The following is a 24,057-nucleotide window of genomic DNA, read 5'->3' on the forward strand; positions in this document are numbered from 1 at the left end:
ATACAGAGAGAAAGAGGAAGAAGAGGCAAGGATCGGGCGCCTCTTCAGAAGAGCAGTGGGAAGAGAGCGGGAAAGGGCAGAGCTTGTCTCTTAAAGGGACCTTTTGCACCTGTGTGTATACACGTAGTGACGTAGCGGCCATAGGACCCTGGGTTGGCCATCTTATCTTGCCAGGCGACAGGGGCCAGCATAATGACTGAATCCTAACACTTAGGTTTATGATTTATTAAAGATATTTTTTGTTTATGCAGTGATGAAAGGGTTGAGTAGTATTCATTTCCTAAAGTGCAGCCAGTTTGCCTAGAGCAGTTGTTGAAAACAACTATTTCTTTCTTGAATTATATTGTCACTTTTTTCAAAAATCAATTGTATGGGGTGGAGAGATGACTCAGCACTTAAGAAAGCTGGCTGCTTTACCAGAGACCCTAGGCTCAATTCCCAACATCCATATGGCCGCTCACAACTGGCTGTAATTCCATTTCCAGGGATTCTGATGCCCTCTTCTGGTTTCTTTAGGCACTGCATGCACGTGGGCACAGATGTGTATGTAAGCAAAATACCCATACACATAAAATTAAAAAATTAAAAGAAAAAAAAAGCCAGGCAGTGATGGCACATGCCTTTAATCCCAGCACTTAGGAGGCAGAGGCAGATGTAACTCTAAGTTTGAGGCCAGCCTGGTCTACAGAGTGAGTTCCAGAACAGCCAGGACTACACAGAGAAAGAAACCTGGTTTTGAAAAAACAAAACAACAAAAAATCAGTTGTTTAAGTCTTCTGTTGGACCTTCTGCCCCACTCATCCATGTGTCTATTTTAAAACAGTTGCGTGCTGTGGCTGTACTTATTATAAATAAACAAAGCACTGCAGCTCCGGCTTTGGGTTTCTTCTAAGTTGTGTGGGTTAGTCCAGGTCTCCACCATTTTGACATAAACACCGCGAGGGTTTTGATGCATGGCATGCACTGTTCACATAATTTTGAGGAAGCCTTACATTTTTAACAATATTGAATGGAGGCATCGTCTCCTGGTGCTCTTGTCTTCTCTGCCATGTTTTTTCATCTTAACCTTAAAAAGTATCCTAAAAGGAAACAAGAAATGGAAGGACATTGTAGAGTCATGAAATATTAATGTCATACTAGAACAAGTGTAAACATTTAGGCAAATAAAACCCATGTTGGTTGGGTTTGGTCTACTTGACACAGCAACCTGGAGTCTCCTGGGAGGAGGGACTCTCAATTGAAGAATTTCCTCCCCCAGACAGGCAGAGCTAGCTATACACAGCTAACCAGTAAGCAGTGTTCCTTTGTGGCCTCAGCTCCAGTTCCTGCCTTGGAGTCCTTCAGTGATAGACGGTGACCTGGAAGCTGAATGAATCCCTTCCTCCCGCTGTTGCTTTTGCTCAGTGTTTGATCACAGCCACAGGAAGCAGACCGGGAAAGCTTCTGCCTGGAAGAGTGTGAGCTCTTTGTTCCCATGGGCTGACAGTTTTCACAGTGTATAGGAGAGTGTTAGCTATTGTCTCCCACTTCTGTGGCTCTGGCTGCATCTTGGTTGGGTCTCTTGGTGTCGTATCAAAGGTTCTGTTCACTTTTACGCAGTATGCGTCAGTGTGATTGTTTCTATTGTTCTGTCTTCAAGTTTAGGTTTTTTTTTCTATATAGTCCCTTGTAGCACGATTAATAAAAACTCAGAGACAGATATTGGGGTTCAACCTGAAGGTCAGAAAAGCAAAACAGCCAGCCACTGGCTCTTACCTCTACCTCAGTCTGAAACGGCGATTCTGCCTCCAGGAATCTCAGAATGAGACTGAGCCTGTAAACTGTCTCCTCCCATTTTTATAATCCTCTCTAATGTTGGGATTAAAGGCATGCACCACCTGGTTTCTATGGCAACTAGTATGGCTACTGGAATTAAATGTGGGTATCACCACTGCCTGGTCTGTAAGGCTGACCAGTGGGGCTATTTTACTCTCTGATTTATTTATTAAAGCACAAATGAAATAACACGACACCCGTGGTATTTTCAATCCCATCCATGCATTATTTTTTTCAGACTGACTTTTTCTTTCCTAACAATTCAATTTTTAAAAAATTCCCTCCCTTTTAACTCATTGTGCTTAAGAAAATGCTCTCCCCTCGCTGAGTCTGTTTCTCTCTTGTGCTCTCTTGTTCTTGCTTTAATTGCTTGAGAATGGAATACATGCAGACAGTGTATTTTGACCAAATCCGCCCCCACTCCCTCCCTTAGTTCCGCCTTCTTCATCTCCCAAGTACTGATATCACAGGTGTGCCCACCACACCCAGCTAATACAGGTGTCCATAGTAAAACCTCTTACAAAGTGTGAGTTGGGGTCCTAGCAAACCGTCTGCCCTGAGCACGTGGATCCACCACAGACCGACCCTTTCAGTGTATCTGCTTGCTCGGCTGTGCACGTCTATCGTGCTATTCTGCTGGGACAGGACCATAGGGCTACGACAAATAGAAACGGTACTAACCAAACACCAAGGGCCTCCTCGGGCGGCCTGAGTTCAGATCCAGCTCTCTCATTACATGTAACCCTGAACACATAGCTTTCTGGTGCATGGTAACGGCCACAATGCTTTCACTTCCTTTCTTTTCAGATTCATTTGTTTTTATGTGTATGTGTGCTGTGCCGACATGTATATATACATGAGTGTCTGGTGCCCACCAAGGTCAGAAGAGGGCATGGGATCCCCTGGAACTGGATTTCCTGATGGTTGTGGGTCACCATGTAGATGCTGGGAGCTGAACCCACAACCTCTGGAAGAGCAGCAAGGTTTCTTACCCATGAGCCATCTCTGCGGCCCCCAAATGATTTCGTTTCTGATACAGTTATTTTCTTTCATCTGTGGCAGTAACCATGATGGCAGCCTCCTCACCATCATTCATAGGAAGCAGGCTAATCTAGGAGGCAGGGCCCAAGATGACCTTAAAATCCCAAGTTACTGAGAAAGCACAGATGAAGCATCTATAAAGAGCAGTTATAAGCAGATAGAGCCTTCAGATCCAATGCAAGTGTGACATCCCTTAAAGAAGACAGGGCAGGGTGAGGCTCAGATTCTGGTGCAGCTGAGACAGTCTCAGCCAGCCAAGAGTCTGCCACAGTCATAACCTGTGGGGGAGCCGCAGGGGCAGAAAGGCCTCATCTTGCTCAGGTATCCCCTGAAATGTCATTCATTGTCAGTGGTCTTGATCTGGGAGAAGACCCTTGGCTGTGCCCACCTGATCTACCTCCCTCTGTGGCCAGTGTCACGTGGCCTTCTCTAGCAGTGTCTGTCTTACTAGAGAAGATGCTCGGAAGCCATCTCAGGTGCCCCAGTACTCAGCACTGAGCCTCACGAGTTTGGTTTGAGTAGAACTGTGTGTCAGTCATCTTCCAGACTGTAGTATAAGCCAGATCTCTTTCCTTATCGAAACTTGAAATAGATATGTAGTTATAAAATCCCAAGATACACTTCACCCACATGCTGGAACACACTTACGAAGATCATTGCAAATAGATATTCTTCTCCGAGTGATTCATATGCATAGCCTATAATTACATAGATTACTACCTATATAGATAATAGTATATGATATGTAGAGAGGGAGGAAGCAGAGGGTCTCTAGCCCAGGCTGGCCTGGATTTAGCCTCCTGCCTCTGCTCCCTAAGTGCTGGGATTATAGGTGTCCATCATCTGATGTCCCACCAAAACTAGGACACATTGTCAGTGCACGGTGACCAGTGTCAGTAAGGGCTTTTTAAGGTAGTTCCTATAGAAGGCTGGTAACTGGACACATTGTCAGTGCACGGTGACCAGTGTCAGTAAGGGCTTTTTAAGGTAGTTCCTATAGAAGGCTGGTAACTGGACACATTGTCAGTGCACGGTGACCACTGTCAGTAAGGGCTTTTTAAGGTAGTTCCTATAGAAGGCTGGTAACTGGACACATTGTCAGTGCACGGTGACCAGTGTCAGTAAGGGCTTTTTAAGGTAGTTCCTATAGAAGGCTGGTAACTGGACACATTGTCAGTGCACGGTGACCAGTGTCAGTAAGGGCTTTTTAAGGTAGTTCCTATAGAAGGCTGGTAACTGGACACATTGTCAGTGCACGGTGACCAGTGTCAGTAAGGGCTTTTTAAGGTAGTTCCTATAGAAGGCTGGTAACTGGACACATTGTCAGTGCACGGTGACCAGTGTCAGTAAGGGCTTTTTAAGGTAGTTCCTATAGAAGGCTGGTAACTGGACACATTGTCAGTGCACGGTGACCACTGTCAGTAAGGGCTTTTTAAGGTAGTTCCTATAGAAGGCTGGTAACTGGACACATTGTCAGTGCACGGTGACCAGTGTCAGTAAGGGCTTTTTAAGGTAGTTCCTATAGAAGGCTGGTAACTGGACACATTGTCAGTGCACGGTGACCAGTGTCAGTAAGGGCTTTTTAAGGTAGTTCCTATAGAAGGCTGGTAACTGGACACATTGTCAGTGCACGGTGACCAGTGTCAGTAAGGGCTTTTTAAGGTAGTTCCTATAGAAGGCTGGTAACTGAAAATGGAGTTTTGTTTTGTTTTTACCTTCAAAATTTTTTTACAAAGGAAAAGGTTGCAGCTGCCTTACCTGAGGTTGGCAGCGGGTGATGAGTTACCAATAACTGTTAACCCTGGGATCACTCTCCGCTGAGGAGCTGAGTGAGCTGAGTGCTGTGGTCAGCAGGTCAGGACAGAGGTGTTTCCCAAGTGCCCTCCATCCCTGTCATGGATGCTCAGCCTGCAGGTGGGCAGTCTTCCTGACCGCTGCTTATTGTATTTTCTAACAAACAGAAGTAAAAAAGATAGTGCCAGGTTCATTTTATGTCAACCTGAATGGCCTTAAGACATCCGTAGGTGTGTCTGAGAATCATTGCAAGATAGGTTAGTATCTAAATCTGCAGACTGAGAGAAGCATGGCCACAGTGTGTGTGGACCCCTTCTCACCAACAGTGTGTGTGTGGACCCCTTCTCACCAACAGCGTGTGTGTGGACCCCTTCTCACCAACAGTGTGTGTGTGGACCCCTTCTCACCAACAGTGTGTGGACCCTTCTCACCAACAGTGTATGTGTGGACCCCTTCTCACCAACAGTGTGTGGACCCTTCTCACCAACAGTGTGTGTGTGGACCCCTTCTCACCAACAGTGTGTGTGTGGACCCCTTCTCACCAACAGTGTGTGAACCCCTTCTTACCAACAGTGTGTGTGTGGACCCCTTCTCACCAACAGTGTGTGGACCCCTTCTCACCAACAGTGTGTGGACCCCTTCTCACCAACAGTGTGTGTGTGGACCCCTTCTCACCAACAGTGTGTGTGTGGACCCCTTCTCACCAACAGTGTGTGGGTGGACCCCTTCTCACCAACAGTGTGTGTGTGGACCCCTTCTCACCAACAGTGTGTGTGTGGACCCCTTCTCACCAACAGTGTGTGGGTGGACCCCTTCTCACCAACAGTGTGTGTGTGGACCCCTTCTCACCAACAGTGTGTGGGTGGACCCCTTCTCACCAACAGTGTGTGGGTGGGCCCAATCTCATCAATGGTGGCGGGGGGGGGGTGACGGACGATGATGCAACATCTGATCACCTGAGGGAATGCATGGGACAAAAAGAGGGAGAATCTCTGTGCCCCCCCCACCCCCGTGAGTGAGTGAGTGTGTAGAATCTGCTGGTTGTATTCCTCCGGGGTGACCTGTCTAATACACATTTGGGAATCTACAGTGTTGTAGTGCCATGAACCATGGATGTTTTCTTGTTTTGTCATGTTACACTGCTGTTTGTTTGTTTGTTTGAGGCAAGGTCTCTCTCTCTCTCTCTGCAGCCAAAGCTGGCCCCAAATTTGCTCCCCTCCCGCCCCAGGCTCCTGCAAGCTGGGATTATAGCTGTGCACTTCCATGTTCAGCTGACAGAATTCATGAAAAGCTAACAGAAACCCTAGGAGGCAGGAATTGTTCACCTGGCTGAGGGAACAGAGGTCACAAATTCATAACCGTAAAAACCATGATATCATAGCTCCGCCTGACCACAGAGCCCATGGTTTTGCCCCCAAATCTCGCAATGCCAGTTGCTGTGGTCCTTAGTACTGCACAAGCTCCCCCTCCCACTGAACCAATCACAAAGCTTCACTTCTGGGTGCCCTGTGGCAGATTTGCCCTGAAGACTTCCCTGGCAAATAAAAATCTGAAGGTCATTTTTTGGTTTTTACAGGAAAAATAATCCTAAAAAATCATTTCCTTTTCTTACACACCTAAAAACATGATAGCATTTCTAAATACCATCAGGTTCATCAGTAAGTAGATGCCCATCACTGTCTGTCTGCATGAAGACTTGGGTTTGGTCCCCAGGATGTCTTTACCCCTAGACACAAAATAGAAACATGGAATGACTTTTGTAAAGTAGGAATGTGAGCCACTTGTCGAGGGTGACATTACCCACAGTGTTTTAGATATTTATCAAGCTCCATCATGAGGGCAGGAGTCTTACAGGCAGTGGCTCACATGACCCCTGGAGCAGACTTCCTCAAAGCAGACGAGTATTCCCACTGCATATGTTTAAGACCTGTAGGGGATTTGACCAAAGCAAGAGTCAGCCAGAGTTGACGATACAGTACCAACTCTCGTGGAGAACTGTAGAGATTTCTATAGGGAATTACTTGTAACCTATAGAGGCCGTAGCATGCCCAAGGTTGCGTACAGAAACCACTCCACCTAGAGGTGAGTGGGCAGTGTTTCGTCCTCTGTCATGCCTTAGCCATGTATGACCCAGAGAGGTGATAGCAGCGAGATCTACTTATCAGTCTGCACCCAGGAGGCACGGTTAAATTCAGAGTAGTAAGTGGGCCCCGCCTCCCAGACAGAACAGTGACTGTGCTGTGTTCTGAGCCGTTAAACTGTTCTTCAAAGTCCTTGGCAGCTGGCCCTTGTGAAGGAGGCAACCTGCGACAAGTCACCGGCTTTCCTCTCCCTCTGCTGACTGGCAGGTGAGGTGAGCTCCCTTTAGACTCAGAGCTACCTTCAGACACTCAGCATTTGCATCCATTTCCAGTTCAAGCTTTGGTTACTGGTCTCATGAAGTGTGTGATTGCTCAAATGCATACCTGTATTCAGTGTGCCATAAGTTATGGTAAATTTTATACGCTATTTGTAAAATATATTTAATGCTTTCAAGTATAAAATAAGCTATGTTAATCAGTGTTATAAACTAAGTATAAATTATTTTTCAGTTTTTAAATATACTGTTTGGAAAAGCTATCTTAAACACTTTTTAAAAACCTATCTAAAAAATAGCCAATTGTGATGGCAGACATCTTTAACCCTGGCTTTGGGAATCAAAGGCAAGCAGATGTCTGTGAGTTCAAAGCCCGCTTGGTCTACATAGTGAGCTCACACAGCCAAAGGTACATAGTAAGACTGTCTCAAGAAAAAAAAAAAAGTTAAAATACATGGCATTCTTCTTTTTTTTTTTTTGCTTATAGTCTTTTTTTAATTTTTAAATGATTTTTTGAGGTTAGAATTATATCATTTCCTCCTTTTTCTCCCTCCAAAGCCTCCCATGTACACCTCTTCCACCATGTTCTCTTTCAAATTCATGGCCTCCTTGTCAATTATTGTTATACCCCCCCCCACACACACACACACGGAGAAAGAGAGAGAGAGATTCCTAAATATATAAATACAACCTACTCAGTCTGTATAAGTTACTGGTACATGTGTGTTTTGACCCGTTGGTATTGGATAACCAATTGGTGACTCTTCTTGGGGAAGATTGCTTCTCTGCTCTCAGCATCCCTTCGTTGCCTGTAGCTTCTCTGCTCTCAGGATCCCTTCATTGCCTGTAGTTCTTTGTCTAGTATTGAGACCTCATGATCTTTCCCCCATTCATGCTCGCGTGCCTATTGGTGTTCTTGTTCAGGATGGCATTCTAATAGTAAGAAAATACAAGGAAAATGTAGGGCGGTCTTAGTTTGAAGAGTTTAGGTGTCTCCTTTCTTTCTATTAAAGCACGAGGCACCATGCGGGTGTGCCTGGGGCTAAGGAACTCCTGCCTTGAGTGTTGAATGCATCCGAGTGTCTTGGAGACTTGCAAAGGTGTTCACTAGGGCAGATGTTGAGTGATGACAAGAGAGAAGATGCTTTGGAGGAAAATATGTCCTTCCTCCTCTCCTCAGGCCTTGCTGTAGGTCGACACAATTCTCGACATTTTCTCCAACTACTGTTGTAGTAATATGAGCGGCGGGGCTGCATCCCCAGCACCCCGGCTGCCTGGCTAGCTTATACCCGAAATAATAACACACAAACTGTATTCATTTAAACACTGCTGGTCCATTTCTATCTAGCCTCTTCTAGGCTAATTCTCACATATTAATTTAGCCCATTTCTAATCATCTGCATAGCACGGCTAGGTGCGCTTACCAGGGAGATTCTAGCCTATGTCCATCCTGGGTCGGAGCTTCATCACGTGTGCCTCAGAGAGCAGAGCTATCCCCGCGTCCACCCAGGAGAGGGGAGCATGGCGTCTCTGCTCCAGAGAGCAGAGCTGTGGAGTCTGAGCTCACTTCCTCTTCTTCCCAGCATTCTGTTCTGTTTACTCCTACCACATATGTTTTAACCTATGAGCCCAAGCAGTTTCTTTATTACTTAACCAATGACCTTCCTCCATCATACTGTCAGAAGGAGTCTGACTCACCCGAGTCTTTGTGTCCATTTTTAAGTAGCACCCCTTCTCCTTTCTAACTCATCAGTTTGGGATTGCCCGTCCTCTTTTCTGGACCTTGAATATGAGGACTGGAAATAGTAACTTGATTGACACAACAGGATGCTTTAGAGCTTTTTCTAAAGCTTGTTCCTTTTGGCTCACTGCCAAACAGCAAAAGCCCAAACCAGTAAGTCAGCCTGTAATCAAAATGGACAGTTATCTAACCCAAGGAAGAAGGTAAAATTGTTGGAAGACACTTCATGGGGTTTGTCTTAGAGAATGATACCCAAGCAAAATGTAGCTTGGGGCTGGAGAGATGGCTCATGGTGCTTACTCCTCTTGCAGAGAATCCAGGTTCAATGCCCAACACTCCCATTGCAGCTCACAGTCGTCTGTAATTTGAGTTCCAGGAGATCTGATGCCCTCTTCTGGCTGCCACGGGCATTGCATTCATGTGGTGTGTGTACACACACATAAAGAGCAAACACTCATACACATAAGATAAAAATAAACATGTCTTTTCAAAGAAAAGAATGTAGCCCATTTTGGGGCCTGGCAAGATGGATGGGTGGGTAAAAGTGCTTGCCATACAAACTTGGAGACCTAAATTCAATCTCTGGAACCACAAAAAGGTAGAAAGAGAAAATAGACTCCCCAAAAGTTGTTCTCTGACTTCCCCATGTGCACCATTACACAAGTGTGCCCATACATAGATTGTGTGCACATGCACACACCCAATAATTTAAACAAATGTAAATTATTTTAAGGCTATTTCAGTAACTCTTGTGTATATTTTAACTGGTGATTATTTGGATTGAGATTTCCATCTGAGAGGCCGAGTTATCAATAACATAGGAAGAAGGACGAGACACCAGTATGAAAGACCAAGAGCCAATTAAAGTGCAAGATTTTAATGAGGTAAGAAGTGAAAATGAAAGATGACACTCTGCTTTGAGACAGGTTTCGTACAGCCAGGCTAACTACAAACTCACTATACAGCCAAGGCTACCCTTGAACTCCTAATCCTCCTCCTTCCACTTCCCACGCCCTGCTTGAAAAGATAATTCTTCAGTTCTATTTCTTAATACAAACCACATATGAATGAGCAAAACACTGCCAACAGGCCAAGAGAGAAAACACAGCTCTGGGGATGGTCCATCTTTGTGATGAGCTTACCGAAGGCCTCCTCGGAGAAGTCAGTGAGGCTTGTGGGAACCACAGGGATGATCAAGCTTATTGCTTCTCCTGGATGGGTGAGAGTTCAGAACAATGTGGTGCTTTGTCTCTGAGCAAAGTGTCCATGGTTTTCATCAGGGGAAACCGAGGCTAATGGTGGAATAACCATCTCTTACACCATTGGTGCTAAAACAAAGGCAGCACAGCTCTGCCTACCGGCTGTGTTTGCCCTGACAACCTGTTCTTACCATGGAGCTTGTCAAGGGGACTCTCACTCTGTGCTCACTAAAGCACATTTGGATTTTAGGCTTCACACACAACAAGTATGCATGGACACAGCTGCATAGAGTAGATATGGTAAGAACTTGTAAGAGGTGGACTCAGAATTGAACAATCGCTGTCTGACCTTGAGACGTGACAGAACGTCTGAGATTTACTGGTGTCCTATGGGGGGGACATGTGATGATCCTTACATTCCTATCCCATGGTGCTCCTCCAGAGACAATGTGAGATTATTCAGGGAGAGCCTTCGCCGTAGTGTCTGATGCTTGACAGACCCTCAGTGCACGTAGTCATTACAGTTATTACCCCATTTGTCATCAGCATTGCATTTGGGAAGATTCCATCAGCATCTTACGTTGGGGGCCTGGCTTAGGGCAGTGGTTCTCAACTCTCCTCATGTTGTGCTGACCCCCAACCATAAAATTATTTTCATTGCTACTTCATAACTGTAATTTTGCTACTGTTATTATTTGAAATGTAAATATCTGATATGCAGGATGGCCTTAGATCACCCCAGTGAAAGGGTCATTGATGTCCCCCTTTGGGGTCGACCTACAGGCTGAGAACCACTGGATTAGAGGGTCAGGTGCTTGCTTGCTAAGCCTGACCACCTGAGTTTGACTCCTGGGATCCCTCACATGATGGAAGGAGAGAACTCACTCTCACAAACTGTCCTCTGACAAACATTATGATGTGTGTGTTCTCCCTCCCACTAAATAAATCATGAAATTTAAGATATCTCATGCATGATTAACATTTGTAAAATGTCTTCAAAACCACATAGTACTCCTGACATGGTGGCTATGCTGTAGGCAGGATAAGGCTCACTACATGTAGCAGCTCTATCAACTGGCTTAGAGAGAAAAATATATCCTATGAACTAGTTTTCCTAAGTTTCTATAACCCACACATGACTTTAGCATTAAGTTAAGCAGGGGGTTATTGTTATTAAATTTTACAGGTAACAGTGCTATTGTATAGTAGTTCATAAAGTGAATTATGCAAAATGCCTTTTACAGATACTGAAAATGAGCCAAGAGAATATTAAAATATTTGAGAGTGACTTGTCAGAGGAGAGACAGAAGCGACAGCAACTGGCATCTGCCTTTCTTACTATTCAGAAGTCCTTGAGAATGGACAGTGAGGTATCACATTGCGGGTGGCGCTCTCTTCCTGTTTTTCTACTTGAAGGATTTCACGTGACCATTTGTTCCTATTGTTAAACAAACTGTGACCTTGGGGAGACTGACCAGTAGGTAGAGCCCTTGCTGTGCAGGCGTGGAGTCCTGAATTTGAATCTCCAGCACCACGTAAAAAGTCAGGCATGACTACATGTGTCTGAAAGCTCAGCACTGGGGACAGATCACTGGTCAGTTAACCAAGCAGAAACAGCAGGCTGCCCACTCAGTGAGAAACCCTAAAATGAACAGGCAGGGAGTCATGGAGGAGGACACCCAGCTCTCTCTCATGCCAGGGCCGTGCAACACAATAAAGAAAATAGAACTTAGGCTGAGCACTGTCATTTGGTACCAGTGGCTGTGTGACTTCCTTATAGTCCCAGAGGCTGGAAAGTCCTGGCCACCTTCTGTGTCCTCTTGACAGAGTGTGACCTATGTGTCTCTTCTCTTCTTACGAGGGCTCCAACCTGTCAGACCAGGGCCCCACCCTTCTGTTCTCATTTGACTGGATTTAGGAGGCCCTCCCCACTTGAAGCTTTTTTACAGCCCCAGCCCCACCTTCCATTCTCTCTGACTTGAAAGCTTTCAGAGAACATCAAATAGCCCTTTCTCCTAAAGTGTCATGTGACCTATTAGCTACTGGGTATCACAAACTGTCACTCCTTCATCATCCCCCATCAAACACTGCATATCTGTGTGGTCTGTGTGAAAGTGTGAGAAGCTGTGTGACCTGCATCAAAACATACAGTCCGAGGATTGGAGGAAATGCTGGTTCATGAGTCATCGAGCTCACATTGTACAGCAGCAGGATCTGTAGTTAAGGGCACAAATCAGAGAGATGTGGGAAACAGCTTCCCAGTTTTCTGGCTACCTGAGGTGAAGTTCGGGCACTCTGCCGAGCCCTAGTTTCAGAGGTAGCCTTGTTGGGGTGCAGAGCAAAGCTACACCCCACTGTAACACGAAGTTCTACGAAAGACACTGTGAGATGCATTTTGAACTTGTTAGTTACTGTATGTGTATATATGGTCAGGGGGAGAACACATTGTCACTGCACAAGTGCTGAGGCCGGAGGACCACTCTGGAGCCAGTTTTCTCCATCCTTTACATGGATTCCAGGGATCAAATTTAGGTCCCCAGGCTTGCATGGCAAACTCGTTCACCCACTGAGCCATCTTGTCAGCCCTGTATTTTTATTTTTAATTAATTAATTTATTTATTTATTTATTTTAAATATTCTGTCTGTGTGTATGCCTGCAGGCCAGAAGAGGGCACCAGACCTCATTACAGATGGTTGTGAGCCACCATGTGGTTGCTGGGAATTGAACTCTGGACCTTAGGAAGCAGGCAATGCTCTTAACCTCTGAGCTATCTCTCCAGCCCCAGCCCTGTATTTTTAAAGCAAATAAATATTTAATGCGGGAGCTGATGAAGATTTTACCTTTATCCAAGCTTTGCTTTAAGGAGTGTGGACACCCAGTCTTTCGGCCTGTAAATAATGAAACACTGCGTTTGGTAACATGTAAGAGTGAACAGTTCGTTTGGACTGTTTCAAAATTCCTTTGTAGAAACTTTATTCCTTTGCAGGAAAATAGACTTGATTTATCCTATAAAATATCTTCTTTTTTTGTTTTTTTAATGTTTTTATTTTTTACTTTAAAAACTTTATTATTTAAAACTATTTTAGATTTAAATATATTTTTATTATTAAAAAATCTTCATTTGTTAAACAGGAATTCCAAAAATCAAAGTCAGAACTCCTGTGCCTTTATAAGGAAATTCAAAATCTCCCAAGGGCTGAGGGCAGAGACCAGTTTTTAGTAGCATATAACCTGCTACAAAGAGAGAATTCTGAATTAGAAGCTAAGGTGAGATTGAATTATTGATTACTTGCGTGTTCAATATTTAACATGTCTTGTGTGTGAGTGGAATAAACGGGAACTTTAAGTAGCAGATTTAGAAATCAAAGTTCCTTTTACTACCATATAACAAAAGGACGTATAGCGTGGGTTATAAGTCAGGGCAAACATTTAGACTTCCACCGCCTGGATGTCTGACCTTAAATCAGCTCCTGCCAACTGAATTTCTGGAGTGTGGATTATGGTATGGAATGCAGGGAGGAAACGGTCCGGAATCCAGGGAGATGTGGGGGAACAGTCACAAGCAGCCTTTGCCTGTGGGACACTGTTAGCAAGGTGAGCCATCGGCACCCTGAGCAGTCAGCCCTACCCCTTAACAGAAACCGATGGCACGGGGTTTTGAACCTACGTAATGTGCTGGCTTTGTGGGAGCCTAGCCAGTTTGGATGTTCACCTTCCTAGAAATGCACGGAGGGGGGAGGACCTAGGACTTACCACAGGGCAGGGAAATCTGACTGCTCTTTGGGCTGGAGAGGGAGGGGGAGAGGAGTGGGGGGAGGGGGAGAAGGGTGGGAGGAGGGGGAGGGAAATGGGAGGCTGGGAGGAGGAGGAAATTTGTTTTTTTTTTTTTCTCTTTTCTCAATAAAAAAAAAAGTTAAAAAAAAAAGAAACCGAGAAGAAGAGGATGAAGAGGAGGAGGAGATAGTGATGAAGGAGGAGATGATTGGAGGAAGAGAAGGAGATAATGATAGAGGAAGAGATGATTGGAGAAAGAGGAGGAGGAAGAAGGGGAGGAGAAGAAGAGATAATGATGGAGGAGGAGATGAAGAGGAGGAGATAATTGGAGAAGATAAAGAAGAGAAGAAGAAGATAATTGGTGGAAGAAATGAAGAGGAGAACAACAACTCAACCCATTTCTAGTCTAAGATACAATATAAGATCACTGAAGCTTTTTTTTTTTTTTTTTTTTTTTTTTTTTGGTTTTTCAAGACAGGGTTTCTCTGTGGTTTTTGGAGCCTGACCTGGAACTAGCTCTGTAGACCAGGCTGGTCTTGAACTCACAGAGATCTGCCTGCCTCTGCCTCCCGAGTGCTGGGATTAAAGGCGTGCGCCACCACCGCCCGGCTCCATTGAAAGCTTTTTAAGCCCCTGAATCTGCCCACAGGAGCTGTCTGTCTGTCTGTCTATGAGGTTTTTGAAGAAGTCTTTGTTTGGCAGCTTGAGCAGAAAGCATAGACTGGGCAGTTTAAATGACAAGCATTTATTGCCCACAGCTCTGCAGGCTGGGAGTTCACAGTCAGGGCCCCAGTGATCCCCATTTGGTGAAGGCTGCAGATGGCCATCTCTGCTGGCTCTTTCCTCCTCCTCGTGCACGATATATGTGTGCACACGAATGTTCATGTGTGTGAGTGTGGACATGAGTGTGGACATGCTCGTGGCACAACATGGGCAGGGGTCAACCAAAGCTGGCCTTCCAGTTGGTTTGAGTTAGGGTTTCCTATATTTTGTTACTGTCTATGCTAGGCTAGCTGGTCTGCAAGTTTTGTGTATCCTCCTGACTCTGCCTCCATTATGTTGTAGGAGCGCTGAGATTCTACACACACTTACACCCTCCACGCACCCCCACCGCATTCCCCTATCAAATCTGACTTTATGTGAGTTCTGGGGATCCAAACTCAGGTCCTATGCTTTCACTTCAAATGCTCTACCCCCAAGCTATCTCCCCAGCCCAGATGGTTCTCAATGTCATCATGAGTGCTCTGCCCCTGTGCTTCCTAAGGTCTCCTCCTGAGGCCACCTTATTGAGGGTGAGGGCTTCATGTTTTTAAATTTTATTTATTTTTGTATGCTTTTAGGTATGAGTACTCTGTCTGTATGAACATGCTAGAAGAGGGCTTCGGATCCCATTATAGATGGTTGTGAGCCACCGTGTGGTTGCTGGGAATTGAACGCAGAACCTCTGGAAGAGCAGCCAGTGCTCGTAACCACTGAGCCATCTCTCCAGTTCCAGGTTTCATTTTCAGTTTAGGGATTTTGAAAGAGTCACAGCCTGTTATTTGGAAGAACGTCCTTCTGTTTGGGTTTGTCTGCTGTTTCCCCACAGTATAATACAAGTTGCTCATTCTGGACAGGAGTCCTATGGAAATCTCTCCTTCCCAGCACATTTTATTGGGAGACTCAAGCTACGTTGTTGTGCTGATCTTGTTTTGGCTAAGATGCTCTCTGTTGTGTCCACTGTAAAAATTATCGGGTTTCCCTTTGCAATGGTAATCATCTCATGGATGGCTTCTTTGGGATGCTGCATTCCTGCCCGTCAAACTATTGCTCATGAAAAGTTTTCGTCTTGAGCCTCTGCATCTTGACCAACCCTGAAGCTCCTCCTCGGAACACACGGTGCTCTAGACATGAAGGCGTCCTGCTCGGCAGAAGGCAGGCTGTGACTTATGGACTTGCCAAAGCTTCTTATTTCACAGACTTTTTGTCTGGGTCACATCTAGACTCACCGCACAGGAATTTGTAGCAGAAATAGGTGTGATCGTGTAGTCCAGCTCATTCAGTTTATAAAAAGAACCCAGGGGCCCTGGGCAATTGAACTACCCCCGGGTTGCTTGGCATTTCTCAGCCTGTGCTCTTTCTGTCCTACCCTAAGGTCTCACAGACCGGAGCACTGACCTTGGTTCTTTGGTATTTAGACGTGGCTGCTGATTAGACTGAACTGTCAGCACTAAGATCAAATGGAAGCTTGTCCTTTCCCACATCATCCGTCTCCTAGACGGGCTGATGGGGTTAACTTTCCTCATGATAAATAGCAACATTTGGGGTCTGGAGAAATGACTTGATGCTTAGGAGCACCTATTGCTCATTTAATGGACCCCAGTTTCATTCCCAGCCGCGTCAAGAGGCTCACAACTGCCTGTAATTCCAGCTCCAGGGGACCTGATTTCCTTTTCTGAATTGCCAGGCAACTGCATGTACAAGCACAAATATACACATGATTTTAAAAAGATGAAAAGAAATATTTTTTTTAAAAAAAAAGAGAACTTCCAACTGCTTGAGACATCCCAACGTTGTATGTGGGTCCAGAGGACCCAGAAAATGCTTGGTGTTTGTGTTACTATTGTTTTTAATTTGCTTGAGTATTCATCCCAAGTTCTGCTGCCTGCTGTCCTTTAAAAGTAGGATTTATTGTCATTATATAATGTTTGCATTTTCAGAATAACTGTAAAAACTAAGTAGCATTTTGGAATTTATTTTCCTGCTTGCAAAATTAATATATGTTCATTAGGAAAACCATCTCCCAGCGGGGCAGTGGTGGCGCAGGCCTTTAATCGCAGCACTGGGGAGGCAGAGGCAGGCAGATCTCTGTGAGTTCAAAGCTAGCCTGGCCTACAAGAACTAGTTCCAGGGCAGGCTCCAAAGCTACAGAAAAATGCTGTCTCAAATAAAAAGGAAAGAAGGAAGGAAGGAAGGAAGGAAGGAAAGAAGGAGGGAAGGTAGGAAGGAAGGAAAGAAGGAAAACCATCTCTTAAGATTCTTCCCTGCTGCCCATCTTCTTGTTTCCTCTCATGTTGTGGCCTCCTCCCTCTTCTTCAAAGCAACTTGAGTCAACTGTGTGTCTGTCTTTGACCACATGCTCCCCACGCTTCAAATAAGCCATCCATAGCCTCTTACTTCCGAGGTTCAAGGCCCACCTTCACTGGAAAGTGACAGCCCTTGGGAGAGATATGTGGACTGAAGTCTATACTGCAATCTGTAGTTCCTCTTGAGAGGACTGGAAAGTCTTAGGAGACCAAGGGAATCCCTTAAAGTACATGGAAATTAAGCTTTGGATTTAATTCCTTGGCACTTGGAATCAAGCACAATTACTGTAGGAACTTGGCGTTTGCAGACAAGCAGTTGTTTGCTCTAATTGAGGGCTGTGATGTGAACCATCTTCTGTTCATAGAACTATTTCCCAGCCAACCTCTCTGCTGGAAGGAGGTCTGCTTGGATTTCGTGTGAACATACCACTAGACGCCACTGAGGAGGGGAAACTACAGAGTCTTCTAAGAGCAAACAAGCAGAAATTAATGTTTTACTTAGTCCTGCCAGATTCTCCTAGGGACCTGATACAGATTCTCGTTTCCACCCAGACACTGAGCCTGGGCCTCACAGTAGCCTTTTAAATAAACTGTCACGTAGGCTGACATTTATTTAGGGGCCACCGCAGTCACCAAGAAACCTTTACAAGGGTCAGCCTGGAAGAAAATGTCCCTTTTATAATAGCCTTCTACTATTTTCTCGAAGCAACATGTTACTGCTTTATGAATCAGAGAAGAAGAGCAGTCAAAACATGGGCACGAAAGTGTGTGGTGAGCTTGTCAGAGCCTAAGGGTCGCTGGAGCTTTGTTGCCCCTTGTTTCTTTGTTCCTGTTTAAAGGTACAGCCCCTTATAATCAGCAATCAGGCCGGGCGATGGTGGCACACGCCTTTAATCCCAGCACTCGGGAGGCAGAGGCAGGCGGATCTCTGTGAGTTCGAGGCCAGCCTGGTCTACAAGAGCTAGTTCCAGGACAGGAACCAAAAGCTACGGAGAAACCCTGTCTCGAAAAATCAAAAAAAAAAAAAAATCAGCAATCAGTCGACATGCCAACATCAAAGACCAAACTACCTGTTGGTTTGTTTGTTTGTTTGTTTGGTTGGTTGGTTGGTTGGTTAAATCATGGAGTTACATACAGTCTACTGTAAGCATGGATTACGTCATGACACCTACTAAGTATTTAACTAGATTGTAATAAGACTTACTGTAGGGCACCGGTTTGACTAGCGTAAGGCAGTAATGAAGCATTTGGTGGCGTCAATATGCTTTTTATCACAGACGTACAAGAGTTTGCAAAATAGGACAATTGCTTTTTCACTTAACTTTGCAGGTCTTGAAGTTTTCACAAGAATTGGAACAGTTAAAATATTGCTCTGTAGGAGACAGAACTGCCAATTTAATGACAAGCAAGAAGCTCTGTGAAGATCTGGTGTCTAAAGTGCCACTTTTGGAAGTAGAGGTTCTGAGCCCAAGTGAAGAAAGACAGGCACTCTGGTAAATTGAGAAACTCCCGAACACAGCAGTAATTGGAGGGGGATTTTATTTGGCTTGGTTATCCGAAAGATTTGACGTTCCTTTTCAAGAGATGTAATCAGAAAAGAAAATTAGTTCTGAGCATTTCCTAGAGTTTGTCTTTTTATTTTTTAAACCGCTGTGTGTTGAGTGCTATGGAAGAGAACAGGTGGGCTGGGCAGTGTCTAGGGCACCGCTTGCAGCATAGGGCAGAGGGCTGGCAGCGTGCCGCTTTCTGATTTAGGACTAACATTACAGTTTGAAAGTTTCCCTCTGCTTGTGAAAGTTAGTAGGGGCTTCCTGCTGGAAGGTAGGAAGCACGTAAAAGTAAAACTGAGTTACAATAACCCACAATCCTCTTCAGGGAGAGACACCCACCCACCTCTCTTCTGTGCACACAAGTATGCAGGTAAATTGGATTTGGTTTTGTTTGGTTGGTTGTTTAGTTTGGTTTTTGAGACAGAAGGTTTCTCTGTATAATGGCCCTCACTGTCCTACAGGACTCTGTAGACTGTAGGTGGGGTTTCCTGTACTGACTGCTTGGTCCCAAATAACCAACTCAGAGGCTGAATATAAATTATAAATGCTTGGCTGATAGCTCAGGCTTATCACTAGCTCACTCTTACACTTAAATTAGCACATATTTCTGGTTATGCTTTGCCACGTGACTCATGGCTTACTTTTACACATCCTGCTTCATTGGCGACTGGCTGGCATCTCCCTGACTCTGTCCTTCTTCTTCCCATCAATCTCAGTTTGGCTTTTCCACCTAACTTCCTGCCCAGCTACCAGCCTGTCAGCTTTTTTTATTAACCGATGAGAACAATACATATTCATAGTGTAGAAAAGGATTGTTCCACATCACTAGACCAGACTGGACTCGAACTCACAGAGATCAGCCTGCCTCTGCCTCCCTAGTCCTAATATTAATGGCCTGCACCACTGCTGCCCTCCATAAGTTGTTTTTACACAATCAAAGCTGTGCTCTGTAAGGAGTTTCTGTTTTGCTCACCTTATTTGACATTATATCTGATAATTGAGTTTTCAGAACTCTTCTCTTTTATATATTTGTTTAATTTTGCTACCTAACTCTGTTTTTTACAAATTCTAACCAAAATTATCCTTCACAGGAGTTTTGGAGACTTTGGGCAAATGGTCTGCTCTAATCTGGCACAAAAACTAATAGAAACAAATGGCTTTGTGTGGACAAAAGTCTAAAGGTCATGGAGAAGGAAGCAGCAGAAGCCATGCTTTTTAGACACTGACCTAAAGGGCAGACTTCTTTTTGTTTTTCTATATTTTTTTTATTTTTATTGGGCTCTACATTTTTCTCTGCTCCCCTCCCTGCCTCTCTACTCCCCTTCAACCCTCTCCCAAGGTCTCCATGCTCCCAATTTACTCAAAAGATCTTGTCTTTTTCTACTGCCCAAGGACAGCCTTTTCTCTGAACTAGGGAGATTGGGGCCTAATGTCACCAAATTTATTTCTGCATGAATGTTCTCAGATAGATACTGCTCCTGATTTTTCTGCTGTGTTAAAAATTTCTTTTAACTTAAGAATTAGCTTAGAGTCCAAGATTCTCAAGCAAAAAACTGAGGGGGGGGGGCGGGGAAGGCATCTTGGGGAGATGGGGTTGGCAGGTGTGGGATGGGACAGGCATCTTGGAGAGATGGGGCAGTTCTCTGATAGTGAGCCCCAAAACAAAAAACTGAGAAGCTGGCTCACCATGTTTTGGTTTGGTGGAGGGATCAAGAAAGCCTAATTCTAGAGCACAGGGACAGTGTGACAGGTTTCAAGGGAAGTTGTCCTAACAGCTCCTTAGATGAAGATGGAAGGTTACAGGCAGGTCAGTTAATCCATTGTGAGCCACAGATGAAGAAACAGTAGCCTGGAGCAAGAAGCTGTCAGGATGTAGCAGTCACCTGGAAATGCTTCCCGGAAAGAACTGACAATATCAGGCAGAACTGCTCAACCATGCCTGGCTGCACTGGGTCACCAGTGGGGAGACTTGCCACAGTAGCAAGGCTGGTTGGTGCCTTCGTCCCTCTGTAATGGGAAGTCTTCCAGGAGACAGAGTCTGGGCTTCTTTCTAGACTCCTCCCCACCCTCATTTTTATGGCTTGGCCCAAACTACTTCCCATTGCTGGGACTACGAGAACTCTAGCTGTCTGCCACCTGCTTGCCTCTCTCCTGTTTCGTTACCTGTGTGCCTTGGCAGGTGCCACTTCAGTCAGACCTGGAACACAACCACATTTAGCATTAACCATTTGTCCACTGTGTGCAGTTGCTCCAACCAGAGGCAGGGCACAAACTGAGACAGGTTTAACATTGTGTCTGATGGGAGGAGGTAGTTAAATGAGGTAGTGTTGGCTTCGTAGTCTGTCAAGGGCCAAATGGGGGCACAGGGTGACAGAGACAGAGACAGGGGAAGAGAGACAGCAGAACATGATATTGAAGGGACGTAGGTTTGTGTGAGGTCGTTTAGAAGAACTCTAAGTAAGGGGGACAGTGAGAACCAGATGCGTACAAAATCCCGAACATATAGGTACATGGGATGCTTATATCAGGGAAGTGTTTGCTTGCTGGTTTTGCAATATTGGGGTTAATCATGGGGCGTCACGTGTGCTAAGGAAGCACCTAACACTGAGCTATGTCCACAACCCTTGTTAGGAATTTCGACAATAAAAACCTCCTTTAGAGTTTAGCAGCCTGGGCAAAACAATAGGTTAGTGTTTTAGGAAAATCACACTGCCTACTATGTGTAAAATTCAATGGGACTTTTGGGATTAGTGACTCTAACCGGGATGGAGAAGATATAAGATATGGTAACTTGAGTACGGGGAAAGTATTAAACTTCATATTAAAGGTGGCCAGGGAGATGGCTCAAGTAGTGAAGGGCTTGCCAGGCAAATGTGAGGACCTAAGTTCAGATCTCCAGCACCCACGTAAAAACCAGGCATAGTGATGTTCACCTGTCCCTCTACTGGTTTGACATGTGGAAATGGAAGGGTTCCCAGAACTCACAGGCTAGCTCATCTAGCTAAATTGGTGAGTTCTAGGTTCGGTGAGAGACCCCCATCTCAAACAATAAGGGGCAGGCCAGCGAAATGCTCAGGAGGGAAGGGTGCTTGTCAGCAAGCCCGAGTTTGATCACTAGAACCTACGTGACAGAAAGATAGAACTGACTCCCACAGATCGCACACACACACACACACACACACACACTTAAATGTAATGCAATTATAAATAAAATAACTTGAATTCCAGCTGGATTGTTTTGTTTTCTGATTTGCGGAACATATCTGTGACTAAACACTTGAGACTGAATATTTTTTTAAGACTTTAGCTCACGGTTCTAGGGGTTCAGAAGGACGGCACCCATCTCTGATGAGAGCCTTCCAGCAGATGGCATTACAGCAGAAGGAACAGGCACAAGAAGGGATTCCATGGCAAGTCTAGAAGCCAGAGAGAAAGGAGGGGAGAGCCATGTCTTTTCCCCTGTGTGTGCACTTGTGTATATGATTGCGTGTGCAGAGGTGTGCGTGCGCGTTTGTGTGCCTGCATGTCGAGGCCCGAGGTGCTGTCAGGAGTCCTCCTCGACTGCCTTTCCATCTTGCTGTTGAAGGATACCTCAGTTAAACTGTCTCGCTGGCTGGCTTGCTCAGGAGCTATCCCCTTGGGGGAAACAATAAAACCATGTCCAAACAGGAGCAGTGTGTCTCCATGAGCTGCTGCTTTAAAACACATTATTATGGGCAGCATTGAACACTGAGCTTTTCTTCTTACGAGTTATTTTATTGCAATTACAATATTTTCATGGAGACTGGGGTTACAGCTCAATAAATACCACAGCACCTTCCTAACATGCGTGAAACCCTAGATCCAGTTCACAGCACCACACAATATATGTTCATGGGTTACAATTTTTCAGATTCTCAACATTTTAAGATGTCTCGGGGGCTTTCTTTTTTTTAATCAATTATTTTTGTGTGTATGGATGTTTTGCCTGCATGAATGTATGTACATTACATGCATGCCTGCTACCTCGAGACTGGAAGAAGAAATTAGATTCCCTGGAACTGGAGTTACAGATGGTTTTGAACTGTCAACTAGGTATTTAGCCCAGATCCTCTGGAAGAGCAACCAGTGCTCTTAACTGCTGAGCCATCTCTCCAGCCTCAGATTCTAAATATTTTTATGGCTCTTGATGTGTGTTGCCAGCTGCCTTTTTTTTTTTTTTTTTTGAGACAGGGTTTCTCTGTGGTTTTGGAGCCTGTCCTGGCACTAGCTCTTGTAGACCAGGCTGGCCTAGAACTCAGAGATCCGCCTGCCTCTGCCTCCCGAGTGCTGGGATTAAAGGCGTGAGCCACCACCACCCAGCGCCAGCTGCCTTCTTGAATGTGGGTAGCAACTATGACTGGTGAAGCATGCAATGCTGGGCTCCAAGGTGCCCCAAACAAACTTCAGATTGAGGGACTAGAAATAAAATGGGGCTGGGGTGTATCTTCGTGGCAGAGTGCTTACCTAGCATGCAGAAAGCTCTGCCCCAACAGAAAGATAGCAGAAGCAAAATGCAGCCAAACCACCCAGCATGCTTGTGTGCACTGTAATCTATACATTCTCTGAGGGCTGAAGCTGTGCCCCTCCTTCTGTTTCTGTGGCTTAAATTCTCAAGGATGCTCCCCTCTTTCTCTGGCTTTCCAGTCCCTTCTGCTTGCTCCTTACAAGCCTTTGGCCTCCATCTGAGATGACCCCTTCACCCATCATCCTCCTCTTCCTGTGTCCTTGGGTTCAAGGCCAAGGTTTCTGCCCCTGCTCCCCTGTGTCCGAATCCTCAAGCATTCCTTATATATACCCTGCCAGCCTAGTCCACCATCCAGTCGTGAGTTTGCCCCAGGTAGAAATCCAGATGTCGCCTTGTCTCCCTCACCTGCCACATCTGGCTGATGGTTGGATGTCGTGAACACCGACCAAAAGTCTCTCCAGACCCAGTCCTGGTTCCCACCCCTGATTTTTATTACTTTTATTATGTGGATGGAGACAACAGTCTCTCATCAAGGTTCCCTGGCATGTTTTTTTTTTATTTAAAATCAAAAATAAAAGCAAACCCATTTACTTAACTGGGGAATGGGAGGTGCAAGCATGCCACAGCACCTTTGTGGAGGTCAGAGGACAACTTAAAGGGCTTGATTCTCTCCTTCTACCATGTGAGTCCCAAGGATTGAACTCAGGTCGTCAGGCTTGGCAGCAAGAACCTTTCCCCACTGAACCATCTTGCTGGCCCCTGCAGATCTCATTTGTTAAATCATGCTGGGATACTTTGTTCTCCCATGTTCCTATCTGTACTAAAATCTCCTACCAACATCCGTGTGTGTGTGTGTGTGTGTGTGTGTGTGTGTGTGTGTGTATGTGTGTGTGCAAACACACGTACACTTTTACTCCTGTCCTTCGTTAGCTCATGTCAATGATTAACCAAGCCATATATCACTGCTCAGCCTAATTACCGTCTAGATAGCCTTATTTCTCAATTATAAACCTCTTACAGCCCACTGTAACCTCTTTGCCTATTGAAGTACCTGCTTTTGAGTGGCACTTGGGACTCTCTATGACCTGAATCTAGTTGCCCAGCGCAATACTAAAAGTCCAGAAAAGACAAAAAAATAAAAAAATTTAAACTGGTCATTGGGTTGTAAATGAAAATGTATGATGGGTCATCTCCTTGACTATGAGTGAAAACATAAGTCATTGCTATAAACCGCA

At 45.1% G+C, this 24,057-nt stretch overlaps 1 protein-coding gene across 9 annotated transcripts in view; it reads left to right on the forward strand.

Moving 5' to 3' along the window:
• Nucleotides 1-24,057, forward strand: part of Ccdc30 (coiled-coil domain containing 30) — an 82,074-nt gene that overhangs the window by 24,923 nt on the left and 33,094 nt on the right. For 7 of the 9 annotated variants that reach the window (XM_041652215.1, XM_041652218.1, XM_041652217.1 and 4 more), the window contains one exon: nucleotides 18,116-18,279. The exons of 1 other annotated variant lie outside the window; for it this stretch is intronic. In XM_041652215.1, the coding sequence (XP_041508149.1) occupies nucleotides 18,116-18,279 (164 nt within the window). Of the gene's footprint in view, nucleotides 1-9,589; nucleotides 9,632-11,190; nucleotides 11,317-13,079; nucleotides 13,215-18,115; nucleotides 18,280-24,057 lie in introns of those variants that run through there. One more of the 9 variants, XM_041652224.1, reaches the window with a different exon arrangement.

Source organism: Microtus oregoni, unplaced genomic scaffold (genome assembly GCF_018167655.1).
Source record: "Microtus oregoni isolate MIOR12 unplaced genomic scaffold, Mior012 000005F_ref0000423, whole genome shotgun sequence".
Classification (NCBI taxonomy): Eukaryota; Metazoa; Chordata; class Mammalia; order Rodentia; family Cricetidae; genus Microtus; species Microtus oregoni.